Source organism: Apteryx rowi, unplaced genomic scaffold (genome assembly GCF_003343035.1).
Source record: "Apteryx rowi isolate R43461 unplaced genomic scaffold, aptRow1 scaffold_145, whole genome shotgun sequence".
Taxonomy (NCBI): Eukaryota; Metazoa; Chordata; class Aves; order Apterygiformes; family Apterygidae; genus Apteryx; species Apteryx rowi.
In genome coordinates, this window is record NW_020447697.1 from 898,167 (window position 1) to 912,327 (window position 14,161).

Consider the following 14,161-nt stretch of genomic DNA (forward strand, 5'->3'; position numbering starts at 1 on the left):
CGTACCTATTTTTCAGGTGCATTATGGCGATTTGTATTCAGCCAGAGCTTTGCTAATGTGCACTTCGAGCGTATGCAGCTCGCAGCCCTGAAGAGCACTTTGTGATGGAAGCGTGTATTAAAAGAGTGAGGAGCAAAATGCGTCTAAACCTTTTACTTTGACAAATGGATGGGGGTTTCGGTATATGCGCAGCGTACAGTATGTTTGCTTCCAAAAGAGAATTTAAATTTGTGTAGCAAATGAGTATTAATAATATGGACAACTTGGTAAAATTTTAACAGGTCTATTAACATGATGAAGACGTTGAAGGATCTGTTGGCCTCATATTCTGCTGATGAATGACTTCTTAGGGGAAAAAAAAAAACAGAACCTTTCGTAGCAACAAAAGGAAAGGAAAAACGATTCGCCTCGCATTAGTAACCTGATGTGTTAAGCGTTAGCGTTAGATGATGCGTGTCCCGCCCTGCGCTGATGCCTTCTTCAATGCAATGAACTTGCCCCCGTTTTCGCTGGTGGAGTTCTGCGCCTGGAAGGGGAGTAACTGCTTTTCAGCGGCCAGAACGGACTGAGCTGAAGCGTTTTCGCTCTCTGTTGGTACTGCGTCCTCCATCATGAGAATGGGACTTGGTGACTATCAGGAAAATGAGATACTGCAGGGCTGTTTGACGCCGGCCGTATTCAGTCGCTCTCTTCTTGCCGCCGGCGCTCGGGGTTCGGCGACCACCGGGACGTTCGGGGGCGTTTGGGGCAGCTAAATGTTGCATTGCTGAACGCAAGTGGTGCATTAATTAAAAAAAGAAAGAAAGAAAGAAATCAGGCTGATGATTTTAAAATAAATTGAGGGTGCAGCAGGTGTAACTTTAACCTCCCCGCCGGCGCTGGCGGCGTGGCGGTGCTGCCGATGATCGGCGGTTCTGTAAGGAGAGGTTTGCATGCTGAGTAATTTGCTATCTACAGCGCGGGTCACGGGAGCTAAGCAGCCATCTGGCTTGCCGGCCTCCTTCCCACGGCGGCGCTCACCCTTCCCCTGCATCGTTAAGGTTTTCATTTGCTAACGAGGGCTGGCGCGGCACCGGGCCGGGGAGCAGTAGTGGCGGGGGCTGCTGCCCGTCGGCGCCGCTGCCGCAGATGGAGATCGTGCTCAGGGTAATTACCCTCGTCCCCAAATCGGGGCTTTTTCTCCGAATCCATTAGGTATGCAATCGTTTCCACTTCGCTTCGGAAACAACACTCGGCGACCGAATGAAAAACACCCTGAGGTGTAAAATACTGTGTTACACGTGGGTACGAGGGGGGCCCAGTGCCGGCCTGGGCGTTTGCAGGGTGCATGTGCCTCGCTGCACCCTGCTGCATCCCACTGCGCCCTGCTGCACCCCGCTGAACCCCACTGCGCCCAACTGTGCCCCACTGCACCCCGCTGCATCCTGCTGCATCCCGCTGCACCCTGCTGCATCCCACTGCACCCTGCTGCACCCTGCCAAACCCCACTGCGCCCCACTGTGCCCCACTGCACCCCGCTGCATCCTGCTGCACCCTGCTGTGCCCCACTGCACCCCGCTGCATCCTGCTGCATCCCGCTGCATTCTGCTGCATCTCCTTGCACCCCACTGCATCTTGCTGCACCCTGCTGTGCCCCACTGCACCCTGCTGCATCCTGCTGCATCTCTCTGCACCCCGCTGCATCCTGCTGCACCCCACTGCATCCTGCTGCATCTCCTTGCACCCTGCTGCATCCTGCTGCACCCACTGCATCCTGCTGCATCTTGCTGCATCCCAGTGCACCCTGCTGCACCCCGCTGCACCCCGCTGCATCTCACTGCACCCCGCTGCATCCTGCTGCATCTCCTTGCACCCCTCTGCATCTCACTGCACCCTGCTGCATCCTGCTGCGCCCCACTGCACCCCACTGCACCCCGCTGTGCCCAACTTCCCCCCAGCGCAGAATTAAGCAGAAGGCTGCCGTTGGGGCCGGGCGGCACGCTCAGCAGCGGTAGCGGTAGCTGGGACAAACTCAGACTTTGGCTCTGTTAGCAGTAACGTGACAGCGCAGTGACGTTTTCTTCTTCTGGCTGAACGTCGCCAAACATGTGCTCGCTCCCCCCGCCCAGCTATGGACTCCCTGCTGGTTTGCTTGTGCTTGCATGAGTTTCCTTTATTTTGCTCCTGACTTAAAGGCAACTAAAACGAGGATGGATTTTCCAGGTAGAATGAATTAAATGTTAGTTTTATGAAGCTCAGAAGTCAGCCTGGAAATTATGGATCTGTGAACAGGTTGCTACTGAAGCACTTAAAGAGAAATAAGCATATTTCATAGTACAAATCCTTACTGCTCTCTGATGTATTGAAATGCATTAATATGGGTTTGGTTTGTGCATATAATGCATACAGTGTAGCATCTGGATATATATATTTGTATATACGTTCACGAATATGATTATGTGGAATAACTTAGTAATACTTTAAGATTCTGACAAATCCAACTTTGCATTATTTATAATTAGCAGCTCTTATTAATTTAATGCCAGGATTATCAGTGTATTTTCTCTTTGTCAGCAGCACCTTCAGAACTGCCCATAATAACAGACATGAATTATTCACACATTTATGCTCCTTGCTCTATTTTTGGCTCCTTTCACACTGAAGATGACAATTTAATAGCTACCGTATGTAAATGGTAGACATGTCATTGTCTTGTCTTTTATACATTTAAAAACATAAAATCCATTTCTTTGAAATATTCAAAAAAAAACCCCCAAGATTTCTGTGCACCCAGAATTCCTCCCTCGCCGCTGACGGTTTTCCTTTCGTGTTTATCGTCGCAGGGATGACGTGCCAAGCCAGGACGTCGTACACGGAGGACGAAGTTCTCTGGGGTCATCGGTTCTTCCCGGTTATTTCCTTGGAGGAAGGATTCTTCAAAGTCGACTACTCCCAGTTCCACGCGACGTTCGAGGTCCCCACCCCGCCCTACAGCGTGAAGGAGCAAGAGGAGATGCTGCTGATGTCCTCGCCCTTGATAGCCCCCGCCGTGAGCAACAGCAAGGAGAGGAATAATTCCGTGGAGTGCCTGGACGGGCTCGACGAGGTTGGCACAAAACTGCCTTCAAAACTGCAGAAAATAACCGGGCGGGAAGACTTCCCCAAAAAACTCTTGCGGATGAGCTCGACGACCTCCGAGAAGGCCTACAGCATGGGCGACTTGCCCATGAAACTGCAGCGAATCAGCTCGGTCCCCGGCAATTCGGAGGAGAAACTGGTCTCCAAGACGGCCAAGATGCTCTCGGATCCCATGAGCCAGTCGGTGGCCGACCTGCCGCCCAAGCTGCAGAAGCTGTCGGGAGGCGGCGGCGGCGGCGGCGGCGGCCGCATGGAAGGAAACCTTCCCCCCAAACTGAGGAAAATGAATTCCGACCGCTTTACATAACTCCACCGGACTTCTGGGGGCTGCTGAGCGCTGGGGCCGCCGGCGGACGCGGCGGGGGGGGAGCGGGCCCTCCGCAGAGGGTGTACGTGCTGAGTTCTGTGTTTCCCCGCGCGGCGGGGCGCGCGTGCGCGAGCGTCCGCGTGCGCCGCATCCCGCTCCGTGGGGCGCCCGCGCCGCGCCGCCCGGCATGTAGTAGCACAACACGCATGCAATAATAGTGTGCAACTTCTGCATATAGTTCTATGGCATGATTCCTGCTGTATTTATACTGCGTAGCCTGACGGATACGTGACGGGGCGCTCCTCGCCCCTCTGTTGCCGAAGAGCAAGTAGTAGGTAAGACACGCGAGTTGTTGGGTAACTTTCAGGTAAGTTATAACTTGATTTGAAAAAATATTTATTTTTTTTCTGCTGTAGATTGTGATCTTTCGTTCCACAAAGTAGTTACGGTGCATGGTTTTTTTCCTTAAAAGAAGGCTTATACGTATTGGTTAATTCCTAACACCAAATCTGCTAGCCTTAAATGAACCGCTAGCTTCTGTTTTGCTTTAATATTTTCTTGGGGTTGTTTTTTTTTTCCTGCCTCTGGGTTAGTGGAAAAAGTTGAAATGTATTTCATAAGGCGCTGCTTAAAAAGGAGTTATTAAGGCTAGGGAAAAAAAATAAACAAATTAACAATATTTACACTTTAGATACAATTAGCAAAAACTTACTTAAAAAACGAGTTCCTTTCGCAATTGCTAATATAAGTTAGAAAACCATTTTACAACAGCGGCACGTGCTCGATTTCTGAGGCTAATAGGGCAGCTGAGCACGGCGGCGGCAGCAGCAGCGTTTCATCGTGACGCCGAGCAGGCATTTGCTCAGACCGCGGCCATGCCGGGGGTTGTGCCGGGATTTCCACGGCCCCGGCGCGCGCGTGGGTCTGCGCGGCGGGTTGGCCGGAAAGATCCGGCGCTCCGGAGGGGCCACGTTCTCCGCTAACTCGCTTCGGTCCCGCGCTGGCCCCAAGGGCTGGGGACCGTCTTAAGCGAACGAACGTTCCCGCTCGCTGCCGAGCTAACAACGGGTCTCCTGATCCCTGGGAAAAGTCGTTTCTTTTCGTGATAAATGATCTCATGGAGCAAGAACCAAGAAATTCGGCATTGCCGGAAGAGCTGCCTCCGGCACAGTCGTGGCTCAGTGCTTTCCCTGGAAGTGGCAGTATACGGTGTCAGTTGTATACGTACGGACTTTATACGCACTTCCAGAGTTTTTCCATGGTTTATAATACTTTTTGAGTGGCACTGCATGCTTTTTACACCTGTGGCTGAACTGAAGTCCTTTGCACGTTGTCGTGACGGGGAGCCGCGTGTGTGTGATTCCCTGCGTATGGTACTGTGCTCTAGGTGCGTGGCGAGCGCGTTTCTAATGTCGCAAGGTAAAAATCCGAACCTTTTCCCCCCGTTTGCTGACACTTGCTCAGGCGGTCTTGTAAAATACGGCCGACTTTTTTTTTTTTGCACGACGTGCAATTCTCCTGTTAGTGCAGCAAAACCGGCCAGGTTCAGTTGCGGGGCGTTCACAGTAACAAATGCCACCTGGAGCCCCGAACCAGAAAGCCAAGGCAATTAATCAGTCCATCAGCCTGATGTAATTAACGCTCAGCGAACGGCACGTGCAAGCGATGCGCCCTGCCGGCAGGCTTTCCCCCGTGCGGCAGGTCTGCGCGCGGCGGGCTGCGCGGGGGAGGCAGCCTGCCCGCGCGCCGCCACCCAGCGGCACGAGCACGCGGGTGCTCTGCCGCCTAAAAAGTAGGGGACGGGCAGGAGTCTGGACCTGCGAAGTACGTCGGCAGCCAGAGCGACTGCAAGTCACTCGGCAGCCTGTGTAAAAATACTCCGAAAGTATGCGAAACACTGGGAAAGTATTCTCGTTTTTATTAAATTAATTCCGCAGAAAATGTTCAGTTATGATGAATTCAAAAGCTTGATTTTTTTTTTTTAATTAAAATATTCACCTGTCCTTGCTGGACGCATGATTTCTGAGGCTTGTGGCTTGTGTTGCAGTGTATTACGTACGTTGAGGTTAAAATATGTGTCTTTCATAAATAAGAGTGGAAGTACGAACATGGATGATGACTTTCTTTAGTAATTCATTTTAGGACGTTATTTCTCGTTAATATTTCATTTTGATCAGTGTGGTCACTTTTTGTTGCCTCTAATTAACACTTTCACCCAGCCCTAACGCTTACGCTAAGAAAAAGTGGTCATCTGATTGCACAGCCGGTCTGTGTTCTCTACTGCTGAATTTATGCTTGAATTATATTGTAAATTGTACATATTCAAATTAGAATAACTAAATGCATTTTCTGGCATGCAGTCTATAACTGTATAAATGTACAAGTTTATTTGAATTATACAAAATAACAGAAACTCTTGTATTCATTAATACTGCAAGCTCAGTTTTATCTAAAGCTCTATTAAACTTTAAAAAATTGTTCGGTTTAAACGTCCCGGTGTGTTCGTCTTTTATCCAGTCCACTTTTTATTGCTTTGGCAAATGCCTCGGTAGCCAAGCTGTTCATTGGGTCGCGTCTGGGCATGCGTGGGTTTCGCACTTGCCCGCGAGGACGCGGCTGTCCGGCCGGGTCGCAGGGCGGCGTCGGTGCTCGCTGCGAGGAGCCGCCGCCGAGGACCTGCCCGCACCGCGCAGAGGTGGCGCAGCAGGTCGCCGGCCCCAGAACCCCGCAGCAGGCCGAGAGAAGAAACCGCGAGGGCTTGTGCGCACAAGCAGGACGTAACGGCACCAGATCAATTGCAGATATAAGGTAATTGTCTGCAAGCTAGTATGTTAATGGGTTTTTTCCCTTTCCCCTGATGTTTGGACTTTTGCAAGCTTTGGACTTGCTAGACGAACCTGCGCTCTTCCTGGCTGACATCTGGACTTTTGCAAGCTTTGGGCTTGCTAGACGAACCTGCGCTCTTCCTGGCTGACATCTGGACTTTTGCAAGCTTTGGGCTTGCTAGATGAACCTGCGCTCTTCTTGGCTGACATCTGGACTTTTGCAAGCTTTGGGCTTGCTAGATGAACCTGCGCTCTTCCTGGCTGACCTCTGGACTTCTGCAAGCTTTGGGCTTGCTAGACAAACCCGTGCTCTTCTGGCTGCTTGTGGCAGAAGGTGCCTTGGGAGACCTTTATACCCAGTGTCCCTTCCAAATCCCGACGTCATGCGTAGATCGACTCACCCACAAATGCTTTCTGTATTGCTACTTCACTGCATCTGGCCTTCCTTGGTGCCCAGTTTCGGAACGAGGCACAACGCGGCTGGCAGCGGGAGCCATGAAACCCGGCAAGGGCGGGATTTACAGATGCGCTGGCTAGGGAAAGACAGGCGCAGCCGTCTGTTGTTAAAAACACTAGCTGATGACACCTGGCTCCCGACCGCGCTTGCCATGCACGCCGACCCGCGCCGTGACCGAGCGGCAGTGCCTGTGCAGGCGAGACGTGCAATTCGGTATTCATTGATGGTAACTAGAATTACCATTTTCATTGATTCCAGGTCGTTTGCATTTATGCTGCTCACATTTCCACTTCCCAAGGGAAAGCAGGGAGCGGGAGAGCGGGCACGCGCGGGGAGCACCGGAGCGCATCCTCGTCTGCCCGCCTGACGGCTGTGCGGCCGCAAGTGCTCCTTAACACGAGCGCAGTGCTGGTCTTGTGAGGCTGCTTGCAGCCCTTCCAAGAGCTCTCCGATACTGCTGCAAAAATGCACTCGAATTGTTATTCCGGAGACAAGCATCCCATAATTTCCATTATTTCCATAAACCAAAGAGGCTTCTGTAAAGAAACAGCCCCCAAGCTGCAGTGGGAGACGTGCGGTCTCTCCGGCACGCTTCTCCTCCGAGCTCGGAGACGCGGTGTAAAAATGAGGTTTCAGTGAAGACTAAATTACCAGATTGCACCCAGCCTGCCTTAAATTCCAGTGTTGCACCACACCCTCCACCAAAGTCGCGCACTGTTTCATAAATAATATTGCTCACCTATCCTAAATACACGCCCTGATTTTAGAGGAAGCTTTTTCTTCTCAACTTTTAATATTATCCGTTAAATAAAGTCAAAAGACAGGAAACAGGGTGAGTAATCCGGCTGGAAAGGCAGTGAGAGCGAGGAAGGGGCGGATTTGTGCTCCGGTGCGAGGCGCCGCTCACCGCACTGCGCGAGCCAAGTCGGACAAGGGGCAGCGCAGGAGCCGCTGCCGTTACAGCACTAAACCTCAGCCCGGGTACAACCACGTCTTCAGTGCCAGTCTGGGAAGGAGCTACACAAAAACACTTGATGCCAAGCTGAAAAAATTCACACAGCCACACTCTAAAGTAAAATTAACTTAATTTTTAAAGTATGTTAGTAAAGTTCTCCTTTGACACTACAAAACAAAGTATATTGCTTTCCTTTTAATAAATACATTATAATGTTGTATTTTTTGTTCCATACAAAAGGGGAAAAGCCTCAACATTTTTTTTTCAGCAAACGAGAAAAGGATAGATAACCAAATATATTAATTGAGGCTACTTCATTTCTTTAGCCCCAGACCCTATGAGGTACTACATGTTACATGATATATTCATATTCTTATTATATATATAATATATTATATATATTATATATATAATTTATATAATATATATTTATATATACTGTATATTTATATTTATATATATTTTATATAATAACATATAATGTGTATTTATATGATATGTATTTATTATCTATTGTATGATATATACTATATATTCTATATTATTACACTATATGTTATTATATATTATATATTATATTATTATTCTATGTTATCATATATATTTATATTCTTATTATTTATATTTATAAAAGCTGTTTTTGCATTACGGTTGAGCTGTGCTTTGAGGTGCTGTGAGCCCCTTTGCATTATAGAAGCACAATATTTGCTGTGGGTGTGTGGTAAAGGAGGCAGAGAAACCTCTTAGGCTCCCGGTAAAGGCTCCAGCGAGGGCCGCTTCCGCTGAAGGAAATTAAATGCGATGCTTCCGCCGCCCGCACGACACACCCGGGCGCGATCCACCGGCGACGGTTGCAGGCAGGAGTCGCTCACGGCCGCTCGGCTGCCGCAAGGGCTTCCCGGTGCCCGGTGCCGCCGCTGCCCTCCCGCGGAGGAGACCCGCCGGCCGAGCCCGGTGCCGGCAGCTGGGCCCCTCGCTGCGGAGGAGGCATTAGGACCGTGCACCAGACGCTATTGCTAGCCACTGGGAAGATCCAGTGGCCCCTTCCTAACGCAGGAGCTATCGTTTCACTCGAGAAAAGCAAGAAACTTTCAAAAGACCTGGTTTTATTCATTTATTTTTGGAATGTTCCTGAAGAACCTGTTGTAAAATGTGGGACACTCTAGGTGCTGCATGGTCCAGGTGCAGTCACTCGCACTTCTGCACCCCCCCCCCGTTTTGCTGGACCCCAACGCCTCTATGTCGACACCTTCCCACCACGGCATAATCCATGTATGCTGTATTATACTTTTCCTCGTGCACACGTATTTAGCTTCCCTAGCCCTTAGGAAGCCTGGGTTAAGGAAATGACACACGCTACGGAAACTCTCAGCTATTGCTCTGATGCTTCAGTACCGGAGTTAACGGGGCAGCAACACGATAACAGCAGAATACATTAACGTGCTCGTGGGTTCAGGTGCGGTGCAGGCAATTGACTGCTGTGTTAAATCTCGACATCAAAATCCTACTCTATAAACAAAAAAAAGTGCTGACCGAGCCGGCAGCCTCCGTCCTTGTCGCTCCACCTCGTCCTCCGGCTGTGCCGGTGGTGGGGCCGGTTTCGGGAATATCGGCCACTCTAGGCGCTATAACACGTAGCTACTGAATGGGCAAAAGGAACAATATTCAAATGAGGTTGCAAATGAACTCATAGCCAAATAGATACACCGAAAATTTTTATTAAGGGAAAAAGAAAAAAAAAGGGAAGAAAATGAAATCCTGGCTGAAGGCAGTATAAAAACCCCAAGGGCTGAAGGGAGCTGCTTTGCCAGCGCTGCCTGAGCACCGTGCCTGGGGGCCAGGGCTCGCCGCTCGCAGGTTGCAGTTTGCTTCTGCGGCTTAGGCCGGAAACACGTTTGCTTTAGAATTGACTGTTCTGAACAACATACAGCCTGTGCCTTGCTATCCGCTTCGCTGGGAATTAACAGATCTCCTATTTCTTAAGAAGCCAAAACATTGTGGTTTTATATTTTTCCTTGTTAAAATTGGGCGGTTACATCCCTTGGTTTTATGTCCTGTTTCTCGTTATAACGCATGTGATGATTGATTGATTGATTGCATTGATTGCATCCCAAGCAAGCAGGCTGTTGCCCCGCTCGCTGCTCGACCCCAGGCTGCAGCTTTGCAGAGCCTCGGGCTCGCTAAAGGGGCCCCGAGAGCCGCCCTGGGCTTGCGCTCAACCACGGGGGACGTCCCGGTGGGATTAACCCCGCAGCAAAACATCTGCTCGGGTATCAGGTGAAATCAGGGGTGCAGAAACAGAGAAGGAGGAGGAGGAGGAGGAGGAGGAGGAGGAGGAGGAGGAGGAGGAAGAGGACCTGACATCCGTGCAATTGCCAAAGGGCTTCCTGAGGCACAGTAGGTCTAGGCTCAGTCTTACACATCAAGTTGCGTCTTCTGCTCCTGCAGTCAAACAGGCTATACTGGCACGAGTGGCTGCAGCTGAAGCTCTTTGCATTTACATGAATAAATGTTAGTGAAATTATTGCTACGCTTAGGAGTTTGGCTAGTCTGGTTAGATCAACCGCCACAGGATGCACCCGAGCCAGGTTTCTGCTTCCGTAAAGATCTAATTTTCATATTAAATGGAAGGGATTTCACAGACGAAAATGTGAATTACATTTTTAGCTCTCTGTATCAGTGGTTTTTTAAGTAGTTTGGCGCATATTGACTGCTTCTAAAGAGCCAAAAAGAAGAGAGGTGCCTCCCGCAGCAGACTGTTAATGAGAGCCGAACTTCCTTTGCAAAGTTTTAGGTGGCGACACCTTTGAAACGGTTGCAAAGTCAGGGCCACCGCGGCCGGGCGCTTCCCGGGTGCCCGTGCAGCGGGACGGCGCCTCTCCCCGCTATTGCTTGCAGCATCACCGACCGTTCCCGGCCGTCACTTTAAAACCCCCTTGACTCTGCCGTCACGACGGAGGAGATCTGGCTAACCCACCGGGCAAGGATGCACGAGGCTCCCCATCTTCCACGGGTCCTGAAGTCTCTCTTTTAATCATATTTATTCGCTGCACAATATTCATCAAAGTCAAGGGAAAAGATTTTGCAACTCAACTGAGGAACTTTCTGCTCTAGATTTACGTTTTTTCTAAAAGTGAAGTTGCAAGCGGTTGTACTAGAGCTTAAACAAGACGGTGCTGCTTGCAGCGGTCCCTGCTCCATCCCCACCCTAAGAGCTTTTCTTCTAAAGGATGCTCTGCGGCAGCCTCTGCATTTTTGCAAAATCTGGGTAAAATCCGAGTGAAGATGTCGGCGAGCGGCCCTAGATGGGAGGAGAAGAGGCCGCGCGCGGGTCGATTGGGGACCTGAACCTGCCCGGGCTGATGTCACGCACATTAACCCGATGCAGGGAGCTGCTGACACCCGGCTTCAGGCCCTGAGGTCCAGCCGAGGGATTTGGGAACAGCTCCAAGCAAAAATCTGCCGTAAGCAGAGCACGGGGTTGCAGCGTAGATGGCTATAATATGGTCCGTATGCTCATGGCATAGGTCACCGAAGCTTTCTGTTGAGGCTCTCGCGCGCTTCTTGGCTCTGATGCACAGCAATGGGTACAGAGCATCATCATGAGGGTTTTGTTGTCCCCGTTGTCACCAGGGGACGGTCACGGCAAGCAGAAGCCCTGCGGCCGCTGGCAGAGAGGCAGCAGGGCCGGGAGCGGCGGTGCCCATCAGTTCCCAGGCTTCTCTCCCCTCGCGTGCGTTCGGTGCGAAGTGCCCTGCGCCGTCCTGTGAGATGGTTTTGCAAGACTGGACCGTTTGTGGATTATCTGTTTCTATGGCAATAGATCAGAATAAACGTGTTACGGTCCTGGCTGTCTTCAGCGTTCTGTTTTCAGCAAGGTCTCCATTATCGTCGGGAAAAACACAGCATCTGATTTCCCGTTTATCGGCAACCGAGACTTACGAACAAGCTCACGAGCTCTGGCTTGTGAAAAATCGCAGCGGCCAAACTGCGTATAAAAGTTATAGGGGGTTTCAGTGCAGTTGTTAATAGTAACTACCGTCCTGATGCCAGGGACTTAGGAATAACTTAAAGGCAAAAAAAGATGGTTTTGAATTTTGGTCTTACAGAGCCAGAAATGTCCTCTCATCGCAAGCAAAGCAGAAATTGAAAAATCCACATATGACCCACACAGACACACACAAAAAAAGAAGATAGGTACAGACATTAGATTTAAAAGAAAGACTTAGATTTCGGGAGGTTTTCAGGGGGCTGATGGACAAAAAGCCTTACTAGGTTTAACATAAGCTGACCACAGAAAACCACAAAGCACTGGTGAAGGTGGCTACTGGAAGTAACGAGCCACTGGAACAACTTTCCTGAGCACATGGCCATAGGTGTATAAATAAAGGCTCATCTAGTCTTAAACGCAGCGACTATGGGTTTAGTGCAAAGATGCTGGCAACATTTTTGGCATGTGCTTTGTAGGACAGGGCTGGTCACCAGGATCCTTTCTCGGCTTGAAATCTATAGGTGCACACTTTTCATAGATTTTTTTTCCACAGATATTTCACTGAGATCTTTTAAACAGGAATTATCATGTTTAAATTAAGCGTTCAAGGCAGGAGCATAGGAAATGTCCAATAAAAAGTGGCTGATATGCAATAAACACTCGTGAATCCTTATCGGACTTTCTGAAACCCTTTTCCCATTTTATTTGCATCCCAGACTGTATGCAGGATAACGCTGCAGCAAGTGTTTCGCATTTGATGGACTATTGCATGCGCTCTCCCGTTGCCTGTAGTCGTACAGGGACTGCGCATTGCCGCGCACAGCCGCTGCAAGCTGCACCGCCGTCGCCGTTTGCCGGAGCCTTTTCCCCGGTATTTTGCGCAGTGCTGTGTTGTTGTGTAGGTGGCTGTGATTGGAGCTGGCGTTAATTAGCAGAAAGGCTGATGTACCGGGGCTTCGCGAAGCCGGGCGGTGCGCGAGGAGCTGCCGGCTCCGCGCTGGGTCCGGCGCCGGGGCGGTGGTGCCGCCTGGCCCGGAGTTCCCTGGAAGCGCTGCGCTCCTCTGGGGTGCTGGTGCACACGAGAGACGCCGGAGCAAAGATGCGACATGGTACCATGGAAACAGCTGGCCTTTCTGCCCAGGGTTTTCCACTTTTGCATTTTGAAAGTGATTATTCAGTGTAGAGCAGGAGCGAAGAGGTGACCGCCCTCCCCGCTGCCGCAGGTGTCCGGAGCAAGCGGCTTCCTCGGCTCCTAGGAGGAGCCGGGGTTCGGGAAGGGGTTTTTCCGGAGCCCTTCTTGCAAAGCAGTGACCAAGAAGTGTCAGTGGTGTGGCTGTTTCGTAGAGCTGGAACTTCTTCAATATTCGTTTTGCATTTCTACAGACACGCCTACCAGACGTACTGCTGGAACTGCCGACAGCGCTTTCACCGACGTTCTTCGTCTACTCAAAACTTTGTGTTTTTTTTCCAGTCTACAAATATGTGCGGGACCATTTTGATAAGCATTTAAAAATATTGTTGAGAAATACTCTGTGCCAGAGCATCATTTTTGGCTAAATAGGTCGTTCTTAAGCAATGGCTATTCTAGCAAGCATTTTGGCCTTAAAAGGGTCCCGACAGCCCGCTGCCCGCCTGGCCAGCCGGGGAGTCCCCAGGACGAAGCTGCCGGCTCCCCCGCTACGTGCAAGGTGCCGAGCAATTAGTTACACAAACGAGAACCGGGTAAACTTGCTTAATTGCATCTTTTGCCCCATAGGGGAGCTCAGACGTGGAATAACCCTAACGGTGTGCTGATGCTGTCCTTGCAGCTTAGACCTTCCTCCCTGCTCCTGAATGCAACAGGGAAACGCTGGAGGAAGGGAAGGACTCGTGCAGGAATGTATCCTCAGGGATTTCTTCCGCTCCCAAATTCCCCATCCCTTCCGGGGCTTCAGGGGGCTTTCAGCAAACCCAAACCGATCACGGCAGAATGGGCCGTACGGAAACACCGGGATGCTCCGCCGTGCCGAGCCGTGCAGCCGTGCCAGGCCACTGCTCCGGCTGTACGCGAGCAGAAAAGCCACAGCAAAACTCCTTGGCTTTGGGTGAACCCAAGAAAATGAAAACAAAGAAATTTCTGCAGTGCCAGTAGCATCCGCAGTGCAGAGAGTCAATAGCGACTGAGCACAGGCTTTTTCAGAAAACAGATGCTTGCAGAAACTGGTCCTTGATTTAACGGAGATTAATCGAATTTTACCATTGTTTGCTGCACTCCATGAGTGAATATCCAGAGCTCATCTGATACGTTATTATATAAGTATAAATGATATAATGGACATTTTATGGAAAAAATATTTTCTCATAAACCTAGATTATGAACCCTATCATGAAATATATATTATATAATTGAAAAAGCACATGTAATTGTAATGCATTCATGAAAACAACATTATTAGTTTTTAGTAGGGTACATTTTTAAAGATTTAAAACTAGCACACTTAAAACATCCTATATTTTTCTAAAACTATTT

General features: G+C 49.9%; 1 protein-coding gene across 1 annotated transcript in view; it reads left to right on the forward strand.

The window, feature by feature from the left end:
- The window catches only part of KCNJ3 (potassium voltage-gated channel subfamily J member 3), a 57,581-nt gene extending 54,156 nt beyond the window's left edge, over positions 1–3,425 (forward strand). Inside the window, exon 3 of the mRNA XM_026058296.1 lies at positions 2,823–3,425. Within this exon, the coding sequence (XP_025914081.1) occupies positions 2,823–3,424 (602 nt within the window). The 3' untranslated portion in view covers position 3,425. The remainder of the gene's footprint in view (positions 1–2,822) is intronic.
- Positions 3,426–14,161: the final 10,736 nt, after the last annotated feature.